Source organism: Natator depressus, chromosome 6 (assembly GCF_965152275.1).
Source record: "Natator depressus isolate rNatDep1 chromosome 6, rNatDep2.hap1, whole genome shotgun sequence".
Taxonomy (NCBI): domain Eukaryota; kingdom Metazoa; phylum Chordata; order Testudines; family Cheloniidae; genus Natator; species Natator depressus.
The window spans coordinates 51,191,609-51,218,425 of NC_134239.1; the positions used below are offsets into that span (position 1 = coordinate 51,191,609).

General features: G+C 41.5%; 1 protein-coding gene across 2 annotated transcripts in view; it reads left to right on the forward strand.

Annotated features, from left to right (window-relative positions):
* Positions 1-26,817, forward strand: part of PDHX (pyruvate dehydrogenase complex component X) — a 102,345-nt gene that overhangs the window by 10,963 nt on the left and 64,565 nt on the right. For both annotated transcript variants that reach the window (XM_074955272.1, XM_074955273.1), the window contains exon 3: positions 10,883-10,983. In XM_074955272.1, coding sequence (XP_074811373.1) covers positions 10,883-10,983 — 101 coding nt within the window. The remainder of the gene's footprint in view (positions 1-10,882; positions 10,984-26,817) is intronic.

A 26,817-nucleotide genomic window follows, 5' to 3' on the forward strand; every position in this document is an offset into this window, starting at 1 on the left:
AGCTGTGCATTGGTTCTCCAACTCATTATGTGGACTATTTTGTAAGAGCAGGATCATTTACTGGATGCCAACTCTCTACCAAATACCCCATCCACAAATTGCTTGTTCTCAAAAATGTTTCTTTCTGCTGCCTACCAAGGACAAGTTCCATGGACCATCGGTTCTCTGGTCACAGTCTGAAAACTACCTCTAAGCTACTCTGTTAACATATTTTGTATTTTTGTAAATACATTCTTAACTCTCAAGTCAAGAAGCATTTTCGCACTCCGCTTCTGAGAGCGTGTGTGTGTTTTTAAAAACAGTAATGGACAAGTAATATTGTAGATTATGAATAATGTAGAGATGACTAGATTCTTATGAAATATCACAAATGATTTTTGGAATGATTTATCAATATAGAAATCCTAGACAACTTCAGAGGTGTTGTGGAATCTCTGTTATTACATTCCCAATTTCTTATGGCAATTTGAGTTTAAACTGCGTTTTGAGAAAGAAACCTCTGTATGTAGTAATATCGCCTTATCAGCGTGATGTGAAACTTTAGTTTGTGCTAACTAAACTTTATTTGAATCTTTAAGGGAGGGTATATACCCCATCTTTGGCACACTAGAATCATTAAGCTGAACATTTAGCCCTTGTCTACACTGGAGTTTTGTTGATGCAATTTACGCTGATGTACAACCACCACTGGAATTAAACTGCTGTTGCATGTCCACACTAGGCTTCTTGTGTTGGTGAAGTGCATCCCCAATAGCAGCACAAGAACAGGGCATTGTGGGTAGCTATCCCAGTGTGCAACTGGCTGCAGGGTGCTTTGGGAAGTGTTTGCAGTGCCTCATGGGGGCAGGTACAGCATCACTTTCTCAATTCCATTGTTCCATGAGCATCCTACTAGATTGCTTGCTGCTTTTCAACTGCTCTGGTAACCTGCAACCCAGCTGTCTCTGGCAGAAAGCGCGGATCCTGCACTCCTGTTCAATATTGTTCTGTGTGTTATGAACACAAGGCTATAAGAGGAGCCCAATGGGGGAGGAGGAGAGGCTATTCATCTGGGGAATGCCTTGAAGGAGCATATTAACACTGAGCCACAGTAATGTGTGTGTGGTGAGCCTGGCCCTATTTGTTTGCATCATGCTATGGACCTTGTAATGGTTGCTGTGTGCGCCCGAAAAGTAACACATTTTAAATCACTTTTTAAAGTAGCACTCAGTAATTTGACCAAGCTGACATTGCTGAACACTAACACAAGAAGCCCTCCGAAGTGTGTGTGTGTGGAGGGGAGGGGGTGAAAGTGTGTGTTGGGGAGGAGTGTGTGTGTGTGTGAGAGAGAGAGAAAGAGAGACTGTGTGTGTGTGTGTGTGTGTTGGCAGAGTGTGATTGTTAGGGGAGAGTGAGTGTGTCAGCACCCTGTCTCTAAGTATAGTACTCACCAGCCTGAACACTTGTTCAGACAGCAGCCGGAAGCAACCAATTCTGAGACAGAAGCTGGAGCACTGACGGCTGGTGTCCCTCCACCTCAGCTCAGTGGAGACCAGTACACTGGCGGGGGAGGAAGACACCCCTACATCAGCCCCCACGTCCCTCCCTGACTCTTCACAGCACAGCAGGAGTCTTTCTCTCCCGCCCCACCAGCAACCCACCCTGCCTGTCTGCCACTGTGGTCCTAGTGCTGGGGAGAACAGGATTCAGTGTTAATCTTTTGATGCCATGATTCCCTCTGAGTTCTCCCACAGCCTTCTCTCCCCAAAGACCAAGGAGATTCACCCCTTTCCCTATAGTCCTAGCAGGAGTGTGTTTGCTGCTGGGAGCCGGTGTGTCCAGCTGGGCAGTAGCTATGTGAGCTCTGCATGCTGAGCAATTTCAAAATTTTGGGAGGAGGTGTATGCCTGCGTAGCTGGATGCAGGGCAGCGGAGTTCAAAATAGTGAGCAGAACTATCACGATGGGCATTGTATGTTAGCTCCTGGAAGCCAGATGTGGCAAGGTAACGAACGCAGTCTCTACACTAACACTTAGTCGATCTAACTTTGCTGGAACATGCTTTACGCCTCTTGTCAAAGTGGTTTTATTTTGTTGACAAAACAGAAGAGTTTTGTTGGAGGGAGGAGCATTGTAGTGTGAACACCTACACTGGTTTGTCGACAAAAGCTGCCTTTTGCTGACAAAACTGTGTAGTGTAGACAAGGCCTTAGCTCTCCTAATTATTATCTTGTGACCTTTCACACTATGGGCTTGATTTATTTTTCCCCCAGAGGTGCTAAGTACTTGCAGCTTCTTTTGATTTCAGTTGCAGTAGTGGGTGCTTAGCACCTTTGAAAATCAGGCTTCATGGCTTTAGGGGGGCAACATGTTTGTGTTAGATTTGGAGCTGCCTATGATTATGAATACTATGTTTTATATGGTTCTCTGTGATTATTTTGAGGTGCTTCATTGTGTGACTAAATTGGGTTAATTCACCAAAAAGAGTGTTTACCTGCAGGTAGGAGGAAGAGAGCAATAGCTCAGATAATATGTATTAGCAAAAACTGGATGGACAGTGCTGGAGCCATTGGCTGTAATCTGCTGGATAGATCATCCCCCCCCCCCCCCAGGCTTGCTAAACTGTATTTTCCGGGAATGTTTCAACCCTGAGAGCGGTAGAGGGGATCAAAGGGTTTAAAGAGACCGACACATTCTTGAGGAGGTCAGATAGTTAAGGGGAAGACTTAGGCAGATAGTGTTGGGGAGCAGACTGAAACCCAGACTCCAAAGGGTTGGGAGAATGGGGTAAAATAGGCCTGCCTAATTCTTAAAATATGGGCTTTTGTGCACAGCAAGCAAACCAGGTTATGAATCTTCAACTCACCAGCTTGCTGCACAGTAATGTTCCATACGGACGTTGTTAGAGTTCAATGAAAGTCCTGGAGTGCTTCTTAATATATTACACTTTTGAAGTAGTAGTACACCAAGATGCCTTCTGGGACTTTCGCTGTACTGCAACAGCATCCACATAGGATGTTACTGTGTGGCAAGCTGGTGAGCTATAGATTCATACCCAGGCTTGCTGAACAGTAACTTGCTGTGCAGATGAGCCTAAGAGAATTATGTGTATAAACTGGTTTATTGCTTTCAAAATTCTTTCTCTTGTTATGCTGTGTTTCTGTTGTTAGGATTAAACAATACTTTGTTTTAAAGAAAGCTGTTTGGGTCATTGTGTTTACTGCTGGTCACAGCTCCCAAAGGGAAGAACTGCAGGTAATGAGTCCAGCAGGACCTGTTAAGAGTAATTAGAGGTGGTACACACAGGGCTGTAGCCCAGGGCCCCAGTTCTAAGAGTGGGAGAGTCACATGTTTCACCTCAAAGGGGTGAAAGCTCAAGGCCTAAACCTGGCTGGCCTGTACTCCGAGAGAGACCAGAGCAGTGTCAAAGGTGCAGCTAGCCCTGAACTGTGATAAAGTTACAAGCTATTTGGTATGAATTCTTATGTTTCTTCCTACTAGTACATTATGAAAGACAAGGAACTATTATGGTGGGTATTCAGGGCTGACATTTTAATAATTAAATGACAGTCTATTCTTAAAGCTAATGGAAACGTAACAAATTTAAGTTGCCTAGACTTATCTCTAAATCTGGAAAGACTCATTTCCAAACCCCATTTCCTTTGCATAAAAAGATACTTTGGGTCCTCGTTTATCTCTTGCTGCCTGAGGTCTGTCACCTGAAAAGTAATTGACCTTTATTAGAATGTGTTGACACTCCTAGATGAATGACCTCTGCAGTATTTTGTGTCTTCACATGCCTTGGCTGTAAATGAGGGTGCCCTAGCTCCATAGGTTCAATCAGAAGAATAATTGGTTCTCACTCTGTCATCAAGAAAACCTGTTTCTTTTTAGCTCTCTCTTGTCCCAGATTCCATGAAAATTCAAGTTAAGGCTGGATTTTAAATTTAATAATGGAGCCCAGGGAAAGAGACATGTTTATGGCTCCTATTGGTGGGTCATAAAGTTGGCAGTTGTACCTTTATGCCCTGGCCTTTAGGGACCAGTAAGATTATATCTTGGGCTCTAAAGACCACTGTTAGTTTAACTTTAGAGATAGTTGTAGTCTGAGCACAAAGCTGGGAGCGAAGACCTCCTGAAGTCTAATGCTAGTTCTGATATAGACTTCTTCTGTGGTCTTGAGTGTATTTTTAATTTTTTTCTGCATCAGTATCCTTTTCTAGAAAATGGGGATAATACGGGGACTGTGGTACCCCACAGAAGTTTTGAAAATTACTTGGAAATTAGGCTAGGTACTTATATCGCCCTTATTACCATAGTATCAGCATGCTTAATGTTTGTATATGCTTTGACTATGTGGAAAGTATATATATCTCTCTGTTCCCCCCACACACACCCCCGCCAAATTTAGTTACACTTAAGAAATCATTACTCTGATTCAAGGTTAAAATTCAGTTTGTATTTTGATAAAATTCTTTGAGAACCTCAGATCAGAGATACTGTAGGAGAGCAAAGTGTTTTACAAATATTAACCCTCACAGTAACACTTTTGGGAGGTAGGTATAATTATAAATTATAATTTATAAATTCAATAAATGAAATTGAAGATCCATGAGGTTTAACGATTTGCAGATAGACAATGACAACAGCCCTGGAAGTTGTCTTTCTCTAAGGCCTGGCATACATCTAAAACTTAGGTCGATCTAGCTATGTTGCTCAAGAGTGAAAAATTCAGATCCCCAAAGACATAACTAAACTGACCTAAGCCCTGGTATAGACCTCTGTAGGTTGGTGGAAGAAGTCTTCAATTGACCTAGCGACCGTCTCTCAAGGGGGTGGATTTACTACAGTCATGGAAAAACCCTTTCTGTTACTGTAGCAAGTGCCTATACTGTAGGGTTGCCAACTTTCTAATTGCACAAAACCAAACACCCTTGCCTTGCTCCTTCTCTGAGGCGCCACCCCCCACTCACCCCATCCCCCTTCCCTCCATTGCTCGCTTTTCCCCACCCTCACTCACTTCCACTTGGCTTGGGCAGGGGGTTGGGGTGTGGGAGGGGGTGAGGGCTCTGGCTGGAGGTGCAGGCTCTGGGGTGGGGCCGGGTATAAGATGTTTGGGGTGCAGGAGGGGACTCAAGGCTGGGGCAGGGGCTAGGGGGGAAGTGCGAGGTATGGACTCAGGGCTGGGGCGGGGGTTGGGTGCAGGCTTTGAGAGGGAGTTAGGGTCTGGGAGGGGGTTCCGACCTGGGGCAGGGAGTTGGGGTGGGGGTTCAGGCTCCAGTTGGGCAGTGCTTGTCTCAGATGGCTCCCAGTTGGCTGTGTGGCGGGGCTAAGGCTGGCTCCCTGCCTGCCCTGGCTCCACATGGCTCCCGGAAGCAGACGGCATGTCTGGCTCCTAGGCGCAGGGTGGCCAGGTGGCTCTGCCGGCGCTGCTCCTGTCTGCAAGCACTGCCCCTGCAGCTCCCATTGGCCATGGCTCCCTGGGCGGGGGTAATGCGCGGAGCTTTCCTGGTCGCCACTGTGCCTAGGGGCCACAGGGACATGGAGCTGCGCGGACCCAGAGTAGGCAGAGAGCCTCCTTAGCCTGCTGCATCACCGACCGGATTTTTAGTGGCCCGATCAGCAGTGCTGACCGGAGCTGCCAGGATCCCTTTTCAACCAGGCGTTCCAGTCAAAAACTGGACGCCTGGCAACCCTACTACACTGCAGTGCTATAGGGGTGCTGTGCTGCTCTAGTACTTGTAGTGTGTAGATGTAACATAACTAACCAAAAGTTTCTGATAACCATGAGACCATATTCTACAGCAGTTTAGATTCTTACTTTTGAATATTGTGTCTATAGCTACAGTTTAAAGTACAAAATCTTTTAAAACCACTGTACAACTGTTATTTCTTATTATAAAGGTCTTATTCCAGTTCCTCCATGTGTGCTATAGAAAGCTATTTCAATCCCTATTATGCTTCCCTAAATAAGTATCTGAAAATCAGTTGTGCATATTAATTGCTCTTAATTGAAGGTTGGACTCAAAGACAAATTATTCTAACATTTTGAATACAATGAGATCTCTTTCCATTTAAAAAATCTGAATGTGATACATGGGCTCATTTAGCTCATCTTTGATAATAATTAGTTCTAAATATTATTTTTTGCCAAGCAGTGTAATAAGGGTTAAAGCAAATGGGTAGATAGATTTTTAGAGGGGGGGGAAAAGGAAAGTGGAGTAATGCTTCTAAATTTACCACCATTAAGTGATTCTCATAAATGACTCATCCTGCAATGACCTGAGATATATGATTGAATGGCACTAGTAGATATATAGTCTTACTGATCTTATATCTGAAAAAATAAACATTATATGGTACCGTGTTTTAAAGTAAATGGAAAGAGACAAGATTGGAAAGGTAACATAACAGGTTTACATGTGGAAATGTGTGGGTTTTCCCCCATGTAACCAGCAGGGGTCACCAGAATACTATTCTGGTCACTAGTCCTCCTCTTTAAGTAAGTATCTAGTATTTGTTTTTACAGTTGCACAGGAGAGAAATGATTTCACTTCAGCAGGAGAAAACACATTGTATTTAATAGGCAGCTTCACTATTTCTCCCTTACTATTAATGCAGCTTTCTATTGATTTCTGTGGGTAATGAAATCCATTGCTTTAGAATAAAAAGCAGTTTTATTTTTAAGTTATTTATTGTGTATGAATTTAGTACTGGTGAAAGATGATAGATTGACAGCCCTGGAGACTACAATCCTCTGATTATCCTGAGCCAGGTACATAGAATTGGCAGCATCAGTGGATGCTTCCCCATATACTACAGCTCAACTATGTTCTAGAGCACTGCTACTCAAAGTGGTGGTCCGCAGACCGCTGCCGGTCCGCGAGCCATCAGCTGCCGGTCTGTGTGCCCATTGGAAAAAAATTACCTGTCCCCCACATCAGGTAGCTTGAGAAAGCACTGTTCTAGAGGGACCACCTCTAGAGACTGAGAGAAGGGAGTTCTCCATTGTCAATCCTTATGCATCAAGAGGTGCAATTTGTGTCTTATGATTTGGACACCTGTCCACTAGTAACTGGACTGACACTACCAACTTTTTGCGTCTAGGCTACTGAACCTCTGTTGGGTATGACATAAGTTAAATTTGAAGGAAAACTCCGGTGTAGTAGAAGTCGTAATCACTCTAATATAAGGAGCTAACCACTGAAAACAAGGGTTTTCAAAGTGTCTGAATAATTATAATGAATTTAACTATTCACACAAAGAGTAGCCATCTGAACAATTTTATGATACCAAGTATCAGCTTTTCCATTTTCAGCAAAGCTCTCTGCTTTCCAATTCTTTCCGGTCAGAAAGCTGATCTTTTCAGTTGTACTTGGCATCAAATTGGGCACCTGCTGGGATGTATCATGAATTTGGCAGCCCCCGCTGAGAGGTACCACACTCCCATTCATTAAACTGAGTTACTGAACCAGTGACCGGGATTTCTAAAGGCTATATCACAACATACTTCTAAAAATAGATATTGCGTCAAATCTTCTGCCACTGGCTGCTGTTCTGGTGGGGCCAAGAGGCAGAAAAAGTTGGTGTTATCAGTTTCCCAGAGAGTCCCCAGTGCAGGGGAATCCCCAAGCACCTTGGAAGGCTTTGATGTCCCCAGAGTAAGAGATGCATTGAGCGGGTGGGGACCCTGCTGGAGCGCTGCTGTGCTTTGGCAATCATGTATTGCTGGAGCTATTACTGTAAAGTAAAATTTAAAAATAAAACTGCTCTAAGGCTGCTATAAGTGGCACCAGGGCCTAGAGTAGCCACCGACAGGCCGCAGTCTAATGATAGGAGGTGTAGAGATGTCACTTGCCCCCTCAACTGTGCTGGGCACAGAATTGGCATAGCTAAGGAATGAGTCCGTTTTATTTAGTAAATACCTAGCTAGCTGTCTAAGGTAGTATAAGTTATAACAAACCACACGAAATAACCATCTAACAGAACTAAACCACTGTGAATTACAGTTGACGAGCTTGGTAGCCCCCCATGAGCCATCCAGTCCCTAATTCTGTTGCAATTTAATGTGTCCTAATGTAGATTTCTTTTTTAACATGAAATAATGAAGTGCTAAGTTCCCTGTATATATTTGAGTGGACAAAGAAATTGGCCATCTTTTCTCTCCTTAGACTTCCCTCGGGGAAGTATTTATTTAATCGAGGCTTGAATATAGCTGCTGTTTCTTACTGCAAAGGTCATCCAAACCATATAGCAGTTCTTTCTCTTTCTTTTTCCCCCTATCCCTTTTCAAGTAGTCACAATACAAGAAATAATCAAGACAAAGATCTGCACATGTCACATACACAAACAGAAATCGTAGGTGGCAAAGTAATTTTTCTGAGGTTTAAGCACTTCAGAGAGCAAGTGGAAAGTAAAATTAGACATATAATGCTGTCACTTCATTTATTGTGCTGCGGAAAGTGTTAAAGCCTGTGTTTTGCATTTTAATTAAAAATACAGTACCTACAAACCTGATACATAATTGTACTTTTTCTCCAGTGCTGTGTAAAGGAAAGCATATTTTTATCTGCTTTAAGGCCAAAACATTCTGGATCCTTTCCAGGTTTCCCACTGTAATTTCATTTAATGGCAAGTATCCAGTCATTATTCATCTGTCAGAACAATCCAGGCTCATAGGGCTGTTATCATGCTATAGCAGGCATGTATGTGCTTAAAAGGAGAGGAAAACCATAATATAACTTGATCCCATCATTAGATTTATGTAGTTCATGCAGATCCATTGCAGAGCCATTGGCCATTATCTTTGAAAACTCATGGCGATCGGGGGAAGTCCCAGAAGATTGGAAAAAGGCTAATGTAGTGCCCATCTTTAAAAAAGAGGAGAAGAAGGATGATCCTGGGAACTACAGGCCGGTCAGCCTCACCTCAGTCCCCGGAAAAATCATGGAGCATGTCCTCAAGGAATCAATTCTGAAGCACTTAGAAGAGGAAAGTGATCAGGAACAGTCAGCATGGATTCACCAAGGGAAAGTCATGCCTGACTAATCTAATTGCCTTCTATGCTAAGATAACTGGTTCTGTGGATGAAGGGAAAGCGGTGGACGTGTTATTCCTTGACTTTAGCAAAGCTTTTGACACGGTCTCCCACAGTATTCTTGTCAGCAAGTTAAAGAAGTATGGGCTGGATGGATGCACTACAAGGTGGGTAGAAAGTTGGCTAGATTGTCGGGCTCAACGGGTAGTGATCAATGGTTTCATGTCTAGTTGGCAGCCGGTATCTAGCGGAGTGCCCCAAGGGTCGGTCCTGGGGCCGGTTTTGTTCAATATCTTCATTAATGATCTGGAGGATGGTGTGGACTGCACCCTCAGCAAGTTTGCGGATGACACTAAACTGGGAGGAGAGGTAGATAAGCTGGAGGGTAGGGATAGGATACAGAGGGACCTAGACAAATTGGAGGATTGGGCCAAAAGAAATCTGATGAGGTTCAACAAGGACAAGTGCAGAGTCCTGCACTTAGGACGGAAGAATCCAATGCACCGCTACAGACTAGGGACCGAATGGCTAGGCAGCAGTTCTGCAGAGAAGGACCTAGGGGTGACAGTGGACGAGAAGATGAATATGAGTCGACAGTGTGCCCTTGTTGCCAAGAAGGCCAATGGCATTTTGGGGTGTATAAGTAGGGGCATTGCCAGCAGATCGTTCCCCTCTATTCGACATTGGTGAGGCCTCATCTGGAGTACTGTGTCCAGTTTTGGGCCCCACACTACAAGAAGGATGTGGAAAAATTGGAGAGAGTCCAGCGAAGGGCAACAAAAATTATTAGGGGACTGGAACACATGAGTTATGAGGAGAGGCTGAGGGAACTGGGATTGTTTAGTCTACGGAAGAGAAGAATGAGGGGGGATTTGATAGCTGCTTTTAACTACCTGAAAGGTGGATCCAAAGAGGATGGATCTAGACTATTCTCAGTGATGATAGATGACAGGACAAGGAGTAATGGTCTCAAGTTGCAGTGGGGGAGGTTTAGGTTGAATATTAGGAAAAACTTTTTCACTAAGAGGGTGTTGAAACACTGGAATGCGTTACCTAGGGAGGTGGTGGAATCCCCTTCCTTAGAAGTTTTTAAGGTCAGGCTTGACAAAGCCCTCGCTGGGATGATTTAGTTGGGATTGGTCCTGCTCTGGGCAGGGGGTTGGACTAGATGGCCTCCAGAGGTCCCTTCCAACTCTGTTATTCTATGATTCTATGATCCACTTCTAACACCACACACATTTTCATTTCACAAAAGATGTGTATTTCTTGTTTGTTCAGGATTTTATAAAAGACTGAGAGGAAACAAACTGACAGACTTGCCATTTGAATATTTTTCATTTCTTGAAGTTTTATTTGTATATCTGTAATGATGATTGGAGTCCATTGCAGAGGACAGTTTCATGTTTAACTCTTTGCTATAAATTCAAAATAACACTTGCCTCTCTCTCTCTCGCTTGTGTATCTAAACAGACACACAACAATGTCTTATATATAGTTTTAAGACAATGCTGCTTGTTATCAGTATTCTATTAAGAAATACTTACATCACCATTTTCATCAGTGGCTAGCAGTTATTGCCAAAGGCTGGAGATAAGGATTTCAGGGTTGCCTTCTTGACTATGCTCCTGACTGATTGTGACCTAAGACAAGTCACTTCATTGTTCTGTCTGTCTGAATAGTTACCGCAAACATGGGTAATTAATGACATTAACACCTTACAAAAGAGCAATGATTTTTATCCAGAAGTCTCAAAGTACAATATTATTTACTGCATTTTTAACCATCCTTACAATACTGGAAAACTGGTAGCCAGATGCATGCTTCAAAGTTATTCTACAATATTTTAAAATCATGTCTTGTTTTGCAGGTGAAACTGTAAATGCAGGAGATGCATTATGTGAAATCGAAACAGACAAAGCAGTGGTAACCATGGAGTCAAGTGATGATGGCATATTGGCTAAAATAATGGTAGGATTAACTGTCTTTAGCGGGGTGGAGGTCGTTTGTCATGGGTTGAGGTCATCTCTTATATTAGTTCAAAAATTACTTTAATATGAGCTTCAGTCTGTATTTCCTGTCACCTCATTTTCAGAATAAGACACCAACACACTTTTACTGAATAGCTTTTATATTTGTAAATTTACAAGTGCTGAACTACTAAAGTTATAGATAAGTGTAATTTTCATCTATGAGGATAATTTATGGTTTTATACATTTTTTTGCCTTATGACTTGCTTCCATAAAATATTTAAATTTTATTCTTGGTGTTAGTTAATTAGAATTTGGGAATAACACCTAATTAATTTTTCACTATCTACCTGCTGAAGCATCTGGTGGGGGGCCACTGTTGGAGACAAGATATTGGACTAGATGGCCCATAGGTCTGATTCAGTATAGCAATTCCTATATTCCTAAAATCTATTTTAAAAATAGAAAATCTCCATAAGTGTAGAAAAAATAAGGGAATATTGAAATAGCCAGAGGTAGGAAATAATTGGAATTAATGTAGTGAATCTACCATCAGGCTGATTGGTCTGCCTGTTTGGGAGGGGCTGTGTATGTGTGTGGGCGGGGAAGATATCCTCTTTTTGTGGGTGGGTGGGTGGGCGGGCGTGTCTTTGCAGTCTGATTGTAAGTAACAATAGGGCTTTGAGCTGGTCTGGAGCCTACCCATGCAGATCAGATTGCCAGATGGATTTTAAACAATTTGGGGCAGGAACAGTATCCTCTTATAAGTCCATACAGCATCTAGGACAATGGGGTCCAGATTCTCACTGGGGCCTGTAAATGCTACCAAAATACAAAGGATTAATAATAGTAATCACATTCTCCATTTTACTTAATTACAAGTTTTATATAATGGCGATCACATTCTGGTTTTGCACTTTAGAAATTCAACTCTTCCCTTTGTTATAAGTTTTTAGGACAATGATCCTAATTACATCATCATCTTTGATATTTATTAATTTGCTGGTGGAACAGTGTTGCATATTTTCTCTCTTCCCATCCTCACTTAGCTCTGTAGTCTTAAACTGTAGATTGTGAACTTTTTGGGCCAATGACCATATTTGTACAGAGCCTACCAGAATGGGGTCCTGATCATGACTGGGTCCTCTGGGTCCTTCTGTAATATAAACAATAATAAATAAATCTGATGTCACATGGTTACTAAGAACACATCATTGGTATTCAACATGTAGATAACTGATTCTTGTGGTAAGCTTCTGGATTCACAATGCAGTTGAGAGTCCTGTATTTGTTATGTAAGGTGCTAAAGAAATCGCCAAATGCTGTTTCTCCTTCTGAGTTGTTTTTGGGATGACTCCGAGTAAAACTTCAGTTTTGACACCTTTATTCTGACTTAATTGTTCTGGAATAGAGAAGAAGCTTTGATTGTCTGGAGATGGAATGTGTCAATGTTGCATGTGGCTGAGTATTTTCAGCTGTTCCAAGACCACTAACTTAGGCTGAACTCCACTCTAATTCTTCAAACTCATCTTTCCTCTTACAAGGCTTGATCCAGTGAGGACAATGAAAGGGTCAATGAATTCAGAGGGAACTGAAATGGCCCCTCAGTTCCTAGCCTCTGTTTCTGATACATTCATTTTGTTTTTTTCTAAAGGTGAGCATGCACTGCCAAGTCTGTGTTTTGGTAACAAGGACTAGAAAGGTGGATAGGATGTAAATAACAGCATGAGAAGGGGGACAGTGAAGGGGAAACAGCATTATATTGGAGAGATTAATCTTCTAGTTGCTTCACCAGAAGGGCAGTGAATTTGCCAACCATCTAAACAGTTCTTAAAGCCAGTCAGACTTCATCTCTTTTAATTCATTCGGTGATTTTTTTTGTCACAGGAATGTTTGAGATGAGCTGGGCATGTGACTTGGGGTGGTCTTTCTTCACACTTATTCACATCATCTCTTGAGCCAGATTCGCCATACAAAAGACTGATTCTATACTGCATGCTTCTATTTGATCTACTAATGTTTGTATTAGAATAAGCCGTAATAAATATTTTGCAAGTACTTATTGCTTTTTAACATAAAGAATCCCAAAGTGCTTAACAGTTATACTAGTACCACAGAACTGCATCCACATTTGGGCTGGAGGGTGGTAACCAAGTGAACAACCCGGGGTGCACTGCACAGCCTGAAACTTGTCTAAGGACAATGGCACCAAGCTGTTCCAAGCCAGGATTTCACTAATAATGCATAGACCACTCAGCCATACCATCCTGATCTCAATGCAAATTCTCAACAGCACACAGTAGTAAGAGGTGTGCACAAACAGGTCAATTTCTTCACCAAAAAAAATAGAATTAAGATTAAATAAGCAAGGTGTGTTTCCAACATTTATAGACTCATTTATACACTGTTTTCTTAACAAAAATAACTGTGATTGAGTATGTACTCTAATCATGTATTTAGGGTTCTTATTTTTGTATTAAAATATTAATAATGGTGTAGCTAACTGCATAGGTTTTCAATCAGCAACCTAGCCTATATTTCAAAACACAGCAACCAGCCCAGAGTCCTACCAAACTCAGTGCCACGTTCCAGCACAGAAAGTGCTCCTCTTTTGCCCCCCCCCAAAATTTGATCAATAGTAATAAGACAGAATTGCCCTTGAGAATACACTCTCTCTGGCTGACTCCCTTAGTCTCCCAGCTACCTTCATTTTACGAGCCACTGCAAGCCTGGGCTCCACCTAGAATGGGTGACTCAACTGCTCTCACTAAGCTGCCTCTAATCACTGTCTTATTCAATCAGATCAAACCAAAAGTTATGTGGGTAGTGTAGCATATGTACATGTTTAATACCATTCCCTATAGAAACATTTTTAAAATGAAGGATTGAAAATACTGTAGGGGGAAGTATTGGAAAAAATATTTTCTTTTTTAGTCTCTGTTGGGAGGCCTGAGAAAAATGCCACCCAATCGCATCAATGGTGGGGAAACTTAATGAGGCCAGTGGTGAAAAGGGGACAGACTCAGTAGCAAGGGAGGGAGGCACTCTCTCAGGGACAATAGGTAGCTTCTCTCCCCTGGAAGTCTCTGGCACCCATTGACCAGCTGAGGCAGAGGAGTGCTGATTGGCCAGCATTCCCCAGCCTCCTTGGGCTCCAATCCAGCAACCCATCCAATCCACCCACAGGTCTAGCCAATTGCCTGTTTAGGGGATCAGGAAGGAATTTTTTCTCCCATGGGCCAATTGGCAGAGGACCAGGGAGGAATTTGCCTTCCTCGCAGAACCTTCAAGCCACGGTTGGTTAAGTAGGAATCTGCTTAGTACCTAACTGAGCTACTGGGGTGGAGTTGTTTATTTGTCACAACTTGTAGCTGGTTTCCAGTGTGGTCAAGGGAATAAAATGAATGGTTCCCAGAGGTAAGAGACCAGGGATTTTGGTGTTGGGCCTTGGGCTCATGTGATAGGGTCAGACCTTGTGGCCCTTGTGTGTTGAGGTCCCCACCCTGCTGACCCTCTGTCTCCCTCTTGACAATAGGGGTAGCGGGCTAGGACTCAGAGAGCTGAGTCCTGCGGGGTAGGCTGATGAGAACTGTTAAGGTTCCTTCCCCACTCTGAACTCTAGGGTACAGATGTGGGGACCTGCATGAAAGATCCCCTAAGCTTATTCTTACCAGCTTAGGTTAAAACTTCCCCAAGGTACAAACTTTGCCTTGTCCTTTAACCCTATGCTGCCATCACCAAGCGTGTTAAACAAAAAACAGGGAAAGAGCCTACTGGGAGACGTCTTCCCTCCCCCCACCCCCCAAATATCCCCCCAAGCCCTATACTCCCTTTCCTGGGGAAGGCTTGATAAAAATCCTCACCAATTTGTACAGGTGAACACAGACCCAAATCCTTGGATTTTAAGAACAATGAAAAAGCAATCAGGTTCTTAAAAGAAGACTTTTAATTAAAGAAAAAGTAAAAGAATCACCTCTGTAAAAATCAGGATGGTAAATACCTTACAGGGTAATCAGATTCAAAACATAGAGAATCCCTCTAGGCAAAACCTTTAAGTTACAAAAAGATACAAAAACAGGAATATACTTTCAATTCAGCACAGCTATTTTACCAGCCATTAAACAAAAGGAAATCTAACGCATTTCTAGCTAGATTACTTACTAACTCTTAACAGGAGTTCTGAACTGCATTCCTGATCTGTTCCCGGCAAAAGCATCACACAGACAGACAGACTTTTTGCTCCCGTCGCCCCGCTCCAGCTTTGAAAGTATCTTGTCTCCTCATTGGTCATTTTGGTCAGGTGCCAGCAAGGTTATCTTCGCTTCTTAACCCTTTACAGGTGAAAGGGTTTTGCCTGTGGCCAGGAGGGATTTTATAGCACTGTGGACACAAAGGTGGTTACCCTTCCCTTTATATTTATGACAAGAGGCTATCCCGCGTTATGGGTTATATGGTAAGAAGCCCTGTAACTCCCACACTGGAACCAGTTAATACCTGGCATAGGAGAGTATTAAAGTTTAATGAAAGTTGCAGCCAGCTACTTAATTCCATGCATCTGTCTGTCCTCATTCTGCCACTCTCTGCATCAAGTGGCAGAGATGAAGAAATAAAATATAACTGAGAGAAATGGGATAAACTGAGGGGGAAGACTTAGGCTGAATACAGGTAATTCTTTCAGAGAGTGAGGACTCTTATGCTAGGAATTGTCTGCTGTGGTTTAATTGTTTTGGACTAATGAAAAACTAGACTGGATAAAACGCTGTTTACTGTAGGGAATACTTTTACGTTGTCACTGAGATTGGTTGGAGGATCATTCTAATAGGTATTTTCTATCTTTAAATTTTATAATCACCTAATCAATTTCAGTAAGGCATTTGATACAGTTCCACATGGGAAAATATTAGCTAAATTGGAAAAGATGGGGATCAGTATGAAAATTGAAAGGTGGATAAGGAACTGGTTAAAGGGGAGACTACAGCAGGTCACACTGAAAGGTGAACTGTCAGGCTGGAAGGAGGTTACTAGTGGAGTTCCTCAGGGATCAGTTTTGGGACTAATCTTTTTATTACTGACTTTGGCACAAAAAGCGGGAACGTGCTAATAAAGTTTGCAGATGATACAAAGCTGAGAGGTCTTGCCAATACAGAGAAGGACCGGGATATCCTACAGGAAGATCTGGATGACCTTGTAAACTGGAGTAATAGTAATAGGATGAAATTTAATAGTGAAAAGTGCAAGGTCATGCATTTAGGGATTAATAACAAGAATTTTTGTTATAAACTGGGGATGCATCACTTGGAAGTAACAGAGGAAGAAAAGGACCTCGGAGTATTGGTTGATCACAGGATGACTATGAGCCGCCAATGTGATATGACCGTGAAAAAAGCTAATGCGGTCTTGGAATGCATCAGGCGAGGTATTTCCAGTAGAGATAAGGAGGTGTTAGTACCGTTATACAAGGCATTGGTGAGACCTCATCTGGAATATTGTGTGCAGTTCTGGTCTCCCATGTTTAAGAAAGATGAGAAGGGCTACTAGGGTGATCCGAGGAATGGAAAGCCTGTCTTATGAAAGGAGACTCAAAGAGCTTGGCTTGTTTAGCCTAACCAAAAGAAGGCTGAGGGGGGATATGATTGCCCTCTATAAATATATTAGAGGGATAAATACCACAGAGGGAGAATTATTATTTAAGCTCAGTACCAATGTGGACACAAGAACAAATGAATATAAACTGGCCATCAGGAAGTTTAGACTTGAAATTAGATGAAGGTTTCTAACCATCAGAGGAGTGAAGTTCTGGAACAGCCTTCCAAGGGGAGCAGTAGGGGCAAAAGACCTATTTGGCTTGATAAGTTTATGGAGGGGATGGTATGATGGGATAGCCTAATTTTGGCAATTAATTGATCTTCGACGATTAGCGTTAGATATGCCAAATGGCCTGTGATGGAATGTTAGATGGGGTGGGATCTGAGTTACTACAGAGAATTCTTTCCTGGGTGTCTGGCTGATGAGTCTTGCCCACATGCTCAGGGTTTAGCTGATTGCCATATTTGGGGTCAGGAAGGAATTTTCCTTCAGGGCAGATTGGCAGAAACCCTAAGGGTTTTTCGCCTTCCCCTGCAGTGTGGGGCATGGGTCACTTGCAGGAGGATTCTCTGCACCTTGAAATCTTTAAACCACGATTTGAGGACTTCAATAGCTCAGACATAGGTTAAGGGTTTGTTACAGGAGTGGGTGGGTGAGATTCTATGGCTTGCATTGTGCAGGAGGTCAGACTAGACGATCATAATGGTCCCTTCTGACCTTAAAGTCTATGATTCTATGAAGTTATCTCTCTGGGAACAGGAATTTCTTTTACTAGGTACAGGTGTGTGTGTTAGTGGTCGTGTGTGTGTGTTACATGTTCACCACATGATGGTTCTAATGATGACACAATAGATGTATTTATTTTTCTTATTACCAAAGGGGTGTTGTAGGCTGGTGCCAAACTGAATAGCTGCAAATTGTTTTTATATATAAAATCCATAGGATAAGTACTATATGTCTTACCATTCTTAGTTTTTCCTGACAATAAACAAGAGCTGGGAGGAGGATGGTTGGAGGCTGAACAAGCACTACTTAGGCAGAAGCTATCAGCAAACCTGCATGCTTTTCTTTTTTTTTTTTTTTTTAATTTTTTAAAAAAGCCTTCTGTCAGCATATCTTATTCTAAGGCAGTATTTAAAACAGCCATTATAAATGGTACTTGTATTGCACATTAAATTATCATTAAAGTAGTAGTATTGTATGCACTTCCCTTATCTTTATTCATGTCACATCAGTGATGCTCAGCTTCCAGTTTAGAGTCACTGATGATATGTGGTCATAGATTGGTGAACACATTTCAGAGCTGACATGATGATGCGTGGAAGAGAAATGTTTTGAAGTCAGATCTAAGCATTTGTATTCACTGCTCTCTTCCCTTCCCGCCTCCTCCCCCACAGTCTCCCCATATTATCTTACTTCAGGATTTCACAGAGTTAAATGGAAACAGAGTTAATATTTATCTGGAAAGTGAAAGGAATGTATTGCAGCTCACCTGAGACTTTTTAAACTTCTTTGAGGTTTTTAAACAGCATCCGATGAAGTGAGCTGTAGCTCACGAAAGCTTATGCTCAGATAAATTGGTTAGTCTCTAAGGTGCCACAAGTACTCCTTTTCTTTTTGCGAATACAGACTAACATGGCTGCTACTCTGAAACCTGTGATGAGAATGAATCTGTTAACTCACACCCGTCTGCTATAGAAGGTAGATAAGCTGTTCTCCATCCTCCTCTTTGGTTGTCTTGAGCTCATTATGATTTCTCTCCTTTCCCCTTGCCCCCTATCCTCAAGGGATTGGAAAGCACTTCACTTAGTTTTAATGCTGCATGAAATATTGATGGAAGTGACATTAGCCTTTCCTAGTTGAACCTTTTAAGTATTCTAATGCTACCTATGAGTAAAGCATGAATTCGGATATAAGTAACATCTGCTGCCTTATCTATAGGTTCTGAATTAATTCACTACTGTAGTACTAAAACTCCTGGTTAAGAAATATCAGAGTTTAAAACACTACTCACGTTTATTAATCATTGTTGCTTAATTAATAAATGAGTTTTGAAAGCTCTTAACACTGCAGCAATTATTCTTTTATGCTTGTGGGTTATTTGATATCAGTGAGATGATGCATAAGACAATTTCTAAATCTATGTACATGCTTTTAGGGGTGTGTTGTTTTTTTTTTGGTTGTGGGGATATACATTTGCATACTGCTTGTTGTTTAAGTTATTTAAGTCCAGACCCAAAACCAAAGTTTAAACTTTTTTCCAAATAACCTATCTGGAAAATGCTTGAAGATGTTGCTGAACTGTTTGCATGTACAGATATTAAGTACAAAATTTAAAACTGCTGCTGACTTTTTAAAATGTTGTCATAATTTTTAACTGTCTTCTCACCAAGGCACTCAGGCTGCTATACAACAGAAATTAAAATGCATTACTGCATTTTAAAGATACGTGCAATAGAAGCATGATAAAAAACACTCTTCACAATTTTAGAGGTGATCTGTCATAAATAAAAAGGAGGAAAGGTAACTTTTCTATGTATTTGCAATATAAGGCACCTATAGTGTGGTACATGGAAACTTTTTTACATGGCTTTAACTCATATTAATAACATACTTTAAAGGAAGAGCAAAACCACCACAATCCTCCGCAGCTCGAGGCTTTAGAAACAGGACGGAAGGATCATCTATAGGCCCACCATTTCATAGGTCAGCCAGCTGAAAGACTGTAAACAAATAAATCTCGCAGAGCCACATTTAGAATTAGCTGCTTGTGTTAAGCATGTCTGCCGCAGGGGTGATTTCCACATGCCTAGACCGGCTACTGAGGGAGGCCTGTACCTGGCTACTGTGAACTTTATCTCTAGAATGGTGAGTTCCAGCATTCCGGACAAGCATAGGTCAGAAGGCAAGTCAAAGGTCGAGAGTTGTGCTTAGGCCACGTTATGGTTTTATGTATAATGGCCAGTACCTGGAACTTCATTTGGTGCAGGAAGCTGCAGTGCACAGGCATGAGCGTCTCAACCACGTAATACATTCCAGAGGCAGGGAACTGCACTTGGGACTAGCTGGAGCTAAGTGCAAACCAAAAAGTCCCCAAAACATGGACAACCAGGCATGGAGTGTAGTTTCTTTGTAATTAATGCAATCTGAGAGTCTAGGAGTAAAGATAAGTGTTATAAATATTGAACCCAGGTTGGTCTTGCTATATTTCTTAATGCCTCAGTTTCTCTCTTTAAAATGGGGATAATTATGTTTATCCACTTTTGTGAAGTGCTTTGAGATATATGGGTGAAAAGCTCTGTAAACATGCAAAGCATAACTGAGATTGATGTGTTAGTTTCACACCTAGGGTCCATCCCACAGTAAAAGCACTGTTACCTGCCTACCAAAAATGGGACAGTGGGACCCCAAAATGTTTTTGGTATCAGAAGGCAAATATATTAGATGATTTTACTAGTTGGTTAATTATCATGATATAATAAGACATAGTAGTAAATGTCCTACCTGTTTAGTTGCATTTATATTTCACTGTGTGCTTGAAGCTGCTTTCTAAATACCTCTGGCTCTAACCCTGCATCGTATGGTTATAAATGTCTCCTAGAATTGATAGTATTTTTCACTCAGTTGCTTGGTAATGTATTTTGAATTGCTAACACTGTCAATAGGCCAAAAACAGTTATTCATCCAGGCTTAATGCCACAGGAAGGGTGAAAAAAATCAGTAGACCAGTTTCAGCAGCGTTGGCAGCAAGTGCTCATGCTTCCTCTAAGGTGAGAATTGCTCTCACTTGTTGGGCTTTGGGCTTGCAATGTGTGTTTGTGTGTGTGGGGAGAGGGGGGCAAGTACAGAGCGATATTTATAACATTTTAAAACCTATTTTAAATGATTTTTGCTTTCTAGTGCCATTTGGTAGACTAATCTTGAGTGGGGAGTACTGTCCAGCTGTTGAGAACAGGAGGAGTCAGGATTGTTTGTATCTATCTCTACCACTGTTAGGTGGTGTACCCAGAACTGTGCCAGGCATATCACAAGGTTAATAGAAAAACATTCTTTGTCCCAAAGAGCTGACTTTCTTACATGACCAACCTTGCTCTGTTTCATCTTTGAAAATGGGGCAACATTTACTTCACTAGGATGCTGCATATAAGGTGAATTAATAGAACAACAAACAACAATGAGTCTGTTTGGTGTAAAGTACTGCTGTATATCATAGCCATCAGCAGTTTATATAAGTTACTATATGATTGATATGAATACATTTCACAGTTTTCTCACAAAGGGCTTGGTTTGACTGTCCACTAAAGTCAATTGGAGCCTCCCCATTGACTTCGATGGGCCTTGGATCAGGCTCTTTACCTTTTTATGAGACTCTTACATGGTAAAAAGAATATTTCTGATGGATGATTTTGGTAAAAGCAAATCATCCTTCAGAATGGTCAGTTTTGAATTTATACAATTGTTTAAAGAGATATCAGGTAGGTTAAACACCAAATTGTATTATAGTTTGCTCTTAAAACTGCTTTTGAAAACCTGATAGAAAAATTTCTGATTTAAAAAAAAATTAAATGGAAACACCTGTACCTATGCAGCTGTGTGGCTGTAAGACTGCTTGTGTAGTCACTCTATGCCTATGGAAGAGAGTTCTCCCACTGACATATTTCAACCACCTTCAATGAGCTGCCGTAGCTATGTCAGCAGGAGAGCATCGCCTGCCAACATAGCCCTGTCCACACTAGCACTTCTGTAGGTGTAACTTATGTCGCTCAGAGGGCTCAGTAGCATGAGTGCTTATATCGTTAACTCTATTCAGTTGTCGGAGTCTACCCTGAAAAATGAAGTGTGACTGTTTTTACAGTTTCACATAAAGAATTGAAGTCAAATATTGCCTTGTAAATGTTACTTAAGAGAAATGTAATCTTTCAGTAATGAGACTTCCAAACTTAGCATTTAATTGAGACTTAAATAATAGAGTTTCTGGTGAAATCTTTTATTCTGAGGAATATGTAGCAATGGTATATTCTAAATATCTGTCTCATAGGCCTATGCTATGCACATTGAAGTAAGGGAGCTATTTTGGTTGCAAACATTTGTTTTGTTTTTAACTTGTACTGTGTGTGGAAAGGAGTGCTGGTGAAAGGATTAACAATTTTGCAGACTGTTTATCCACAGAACTAAGACACTAGTCAGTGGCATTGCACACTTCTCCCCACACTCTTATAGCCTGATAATGAAAAACCACATCTGGGTTGTGAAAAGACTTTTCATGATCCATTCAGCTCTTTTCCCCTAAAATGCCACTGTGAGGAAGTTAAGTATTTTAAGGCGCATACAGAGTTTCGGTGATTTTTGTCTGAAGTCCCACAGGAGATCTGTGGCACAGCCAGGGACTGAACTCAGTTCTTGTGAGTTCCAGACCAGTTTCTTAGCCACAAGCTTGCCCTTCCTCTCACTTGTCAGAGGCTGCCAAAGAGTCATCAAATGGTGATAATTTTTAGTCACTACTAATTTGTGCTAGAGGTGAAAGACTCAATAACCCATCAATCCCCTGGCCTTTTCAGTACCCCTTGGCTTAAAATAGATCTATGTAAGAAGGATCATGGTACCAATCATAGTCACTTCATTAAAAATTAAATTTGGTGACGGGGGGAACCTTCCCATGTTCTTATTGTCTGTGTTAAATTGTGTTGTCCTAGTAGCTGTCCTATCCCAAGATCACTTTTCAGGTGAACCTTCTGTTGTGAAAGAAATCCTATTGAATTTTTAAAATCTTTTAGTCTGTCCTATGAAGTGGGGGATCTGTAGGCAGTAATATAGTCAATGCAGTCACTTATTTATACCTCATAAGCAAAGGAACGTCTGTTCCCGAAGTGGGAGTATGGAAAGAGTTAGTTTTGTTATGTGAAAGATACAATTAAAGTGCAAATGAAACAGCAGTGTGATTGCTCAGTAGTGTTTGTCAGATCAGAAATGTTCAACAACATGTAATTTCAGTTGAAGATACTTTGCATTTTAAGTATTTGTTTTAAAATAGCTGTTCACGTTCATATAACCATTTTTCCTCCTTTAGATTACATTGTTTTACATTGCTATTATATTGTTCCAGTTCATAGCACCTTGATCAAGTGAGCATTGAAAAACTAGAGTTTTAAAGCCTTCAGCTCAGCTTACAACCCCTTTAATAAATTGCATAGACACTGTTCTGTGCTGAGCATTAAAATTAATGTTGGACCAATTTTCAAACTTATTCTTATGCTCCCTTTTGTCATCTCTGTTTTAGTAATTGATGAGTGATACTTTTGCAGTACTTAACACTCGTCTCATCAATTTGGAATACTTCTGTTTCTCCTGAATCTTACAGAGCATTTACAATGAAGTTTCATCAGAAACTGACTTGGTCACACCAATTTTTGTACTCCAGTACCAGTTGCAACTTCAATGTGGCTGCTGTCATGTTTTAGCTCAATGTCACATTGTTTGCTTGTGTGGAAGGGAAGCATAACTGTAGCCAGCAGAGACACCTAATGATTCTTAGAGAGATTAAGGCATGGATGATGTACTTTGGTGGTGCTATGCTGAGCACAGAGCTGCGTCATGGCTGGCAACTTCTTCAGGAGTTAACTCCTATATGTTCAGATAAACAAAACTAGCTAACCTCTCAGAGCTAGTGCCTCCTGGTGATTACCATAATCTTATTGAATGACTGGATTTTCCTGTTCCATACCAAGTACCCTAAATATTTAGTCTCTTAATGCTAGACCTGCACTTCGTTGCACTGACTTTGCAGATTATCTCACCGGGGCTGTGTCATTTTACCAGGAGCTTGTTAAACCTGCGTCTACCGGGCTTGGGCAGGGGCAAACTGCCTCACTGTGTTTAGTGTGTCTATGATGACATGCAAAAAAGGGTTTGGAGTCCAAATGGGTTGTTTCTCCCCAACCTCTCTAATAAGATCCAAAATTTCATAAGTCTATTGCCCATGTAACAATTCAAAGGGGAGAATCCTATGAAAGCATGAGGGACTTCTTGAACTGCAAAGAGGAGGCAAGAAAGGAGCCTGTCCAAACCTTTGCATCCACCTCTACAGATTTACACAACCAATATACTGAGGGGTTTCATTGAGCTTTTCGGGAAGAGGTATGCATACTAATTTTACCTTGAGACGATCCCAAAACTCCTGCACCAGGTAGAGCATAACAATTATTCTTTTGTCTGTAAGGACCTTTGTAAGTCCAACTCTGGTGAAAACCTGGCACAGTTTCTGCATTTTATTGACTGCAACAGAATGGCCCCCAGATCGTAATAGGGTATTATGCCACTTGCTAAAATGTACTGGTGTCCTCTTGCATTCTTCTTTCAGGGTCCACTTATGGGTTTCCCATTCATTGAAATGGGATGTTAACCAGGAATACAGGAATTAAGGATTCCTTGAAGCCTCCCTTTGAGGGCTACTCATTGACAAGGAGACACAGAAACTGGCATTCTGTTTATATGCCCCTGTTGAATGAAAAATGGTGTTGCAGTTGGACTAGGGTTTTCACTCTGTTCAGATGCCCAATGCAGGATAATTCATGAGCTGGTCGTCAGATCTGTGTTTGTGCATATCTGGATACGGCTATCAATGTGATACACCTCTTCAGTCTTTGGAATTCTAGTCACCTAATAAAGCAAATTCCTGCATTGCTTAGAGCAGAGATATCGTGTGGCTTCAGCCTCTTGAGTGACCGTTCCATTAACCACTGCTACTCAGGGAAGTCTATCCACAAATGTTGTCCTCATGGGCCAGGGCTGAGAGTTGGAGTCTAGCTAGATCCCAGGCCTCCAGTAATTTTAGAGGTCTTTCTTTTGGGTGATGCATACACCTGGGCCCAGGTCTGTCTTGGCTTTCATCTCTGATTCTGATTTTTTTTATTCTTCTTCTTGCCCCTCCCAAAATGCAGAGTCTTGAAGTGGGAATACATCCCTTAACTCTATCAGAGAGACCTCCAGTCTGTGTACTGAATCTCAGCTGGAGACTGGTAGGGTGGGCCCGATTATGCTGGTGCACTAAGGTTTAGAGTCCAGTCCCAGTTACTACATGGCCTAATCACTCAGGTGCTGGAGGGTTAGGGGGAGATACCTTTTCAGATGATATAGTATCCATTGGCAACTTTTCTTTGAACAAAAGGCCTGAGCCTTTTGGGCTTGTGACTGGAAAAAAAAGACATGGCTGATGCCACAAGAAGTAAGTCTGAAAACAATACATGTGGTCTGAAATCCTCCTGATCGGCAGTAACTAGAGAGATGTCTCTCCCTAGAGCAGGAGACTCCTTCTGGTGCATTTGTCTCTTTACCTGCTCTCTGATTGGGTCCAGCTTGCTGCCCTTTGAGAACTTTCTACTGGGTCCTAGCCTGTTTTGTAAAGAAACCACAACGTGGGGAAATCATGACCCTGTGGGCACTTCAGTGGGTCCCAACAGGTCTCTATGGGCTGTCACAAGTATCTTTCATTCAGCAATGTCCAAGTGCTTCACCAGCCCTATTTTATCAGAAGGAGTGGCTGACACACAGAAACATTGAATGACTTGCCCACAATCACAAAGCAAGCTAGTCACAGAACTGGGAGTAAAATCCAGATATCCTAACTTCCACGCCTTCACTAGATAAGACTGCTCCCTGTTAATTATGAATTCACAGAATGTATTTGAAGAGTTAACTTTGGGTGAAATTTACTTGTGTCCTGTACAGATTGGGCAATGTTTATCTGTGCATTTGGACCAACTACAGTGCTGAACTGTCTTGGTTTAAATTGAGACACAACCCCTGCATTGGAAGTCAGGTAAACATGAGCTGTCTGCTTAAAGCTCCTTGTATTTTCATTGTTTGTTGTGAAAAGATTTAACCTTCATTAACTTCAATTTCTGTGGGGAAAGTTTCTGTCAAGTGGCGCTTCAGATTCTTCTCTTGACTTCAATGTGTTGTTATCCTAAGCAAGTATGGTTCAGAAAACAGAAGGCTAAAAATACAACACAATAAAATAAAAAATATGTGAGAACTTTTAGTTGAGGTATTTGAGGTTGACAACTACTGTTACAGTAAAGATCATTCTTAAATTAGAACTGCATTTCTTTTCTCTAAAATTTTTATGAGCTGAGCATGGGAAAGAAAAGAGGATGAATAACTGTGTTCTGAAGAGCTGAATTCAATGTTCATTACTATTTTCCTCATTCATATCATTTCTCATGAAATAGTTAATGTCTGAGATGATGTGTCCTTTTGTAAAACTTTGCAATAAAGTTACACCAATCTATTTTTTCCTCAGTTAAGTCTCCATCATACCTTTACGTCTAGTCCAGTGGTTTTCAACCTTTTTTCATTTGTGGCCCCCCAAAAATTTCTAATGCAGGTGTGTACCACTTTGGAAATCTTAGACACAGTCTGTAGACCCCCAAGGGGCCGTGGACCTCAAGTTGAAAACTACTGGTCTAGTCCAGTGTAAAGGGTGTTCATAGCTGTGCTGCTCCAGGAGCAACCCAGGGAGGGAATTCTGACTGAGTCCAGAAGAAAGTAATCTGCTCCAGCATTCCTAAATGGAGATTACAAAGCCTTCTCCCAAATGCCACATCAGCTGTACTTCCTGGCACATTTGGGTGAGGTGGATTGTAGCTAAGGCTGCACCCTCTCCCCGGCTTCCTGCTCACGTAGGGAAATAGTACCTTTTTCTTCCTCCAGCTCCCCGCCCCAACTTCTCTGCAGGGAGATAGGATGCAGGGATGCCATGCAGGGGTCTTATTCCCGTACTGGCAAACTAAAATGCGTTTAAAAAATAACAATCAGACCACCTCAAAATCATGAGATTTTTAAAAAGTGTTTATTTGCCTTCTAAGCTGTTAAGGGTGCACTTGGTTCATATTTTCAAACTTTGCAACCATGTGGGCTATAAATTTATATTTAAAAAAAATGAAGTGATTATTGTGAGAATCTCAGCTTATCTCCAGGAGCTGGGACTCTTAAGAAAAGCACGAAATAATGTGAGATTCATTATAAAATCCAGGAGAACTGGCAAAACTGTAAGGCTGGGCCATAACTTGACCTAACTAACCTAAGAAACCATATGTTCGTATCTATTCATCCTTCTGCCCCTCCAGGGTTTATTAATGCCTCATTAGAATGCATGTGATACACACACACCCCATAGTGCTGTTTTGGGTGATCATTTATGAAATGGAGGCTGATTATCAAAGGAGAAACTTTATTCTTACAAATGTAAAC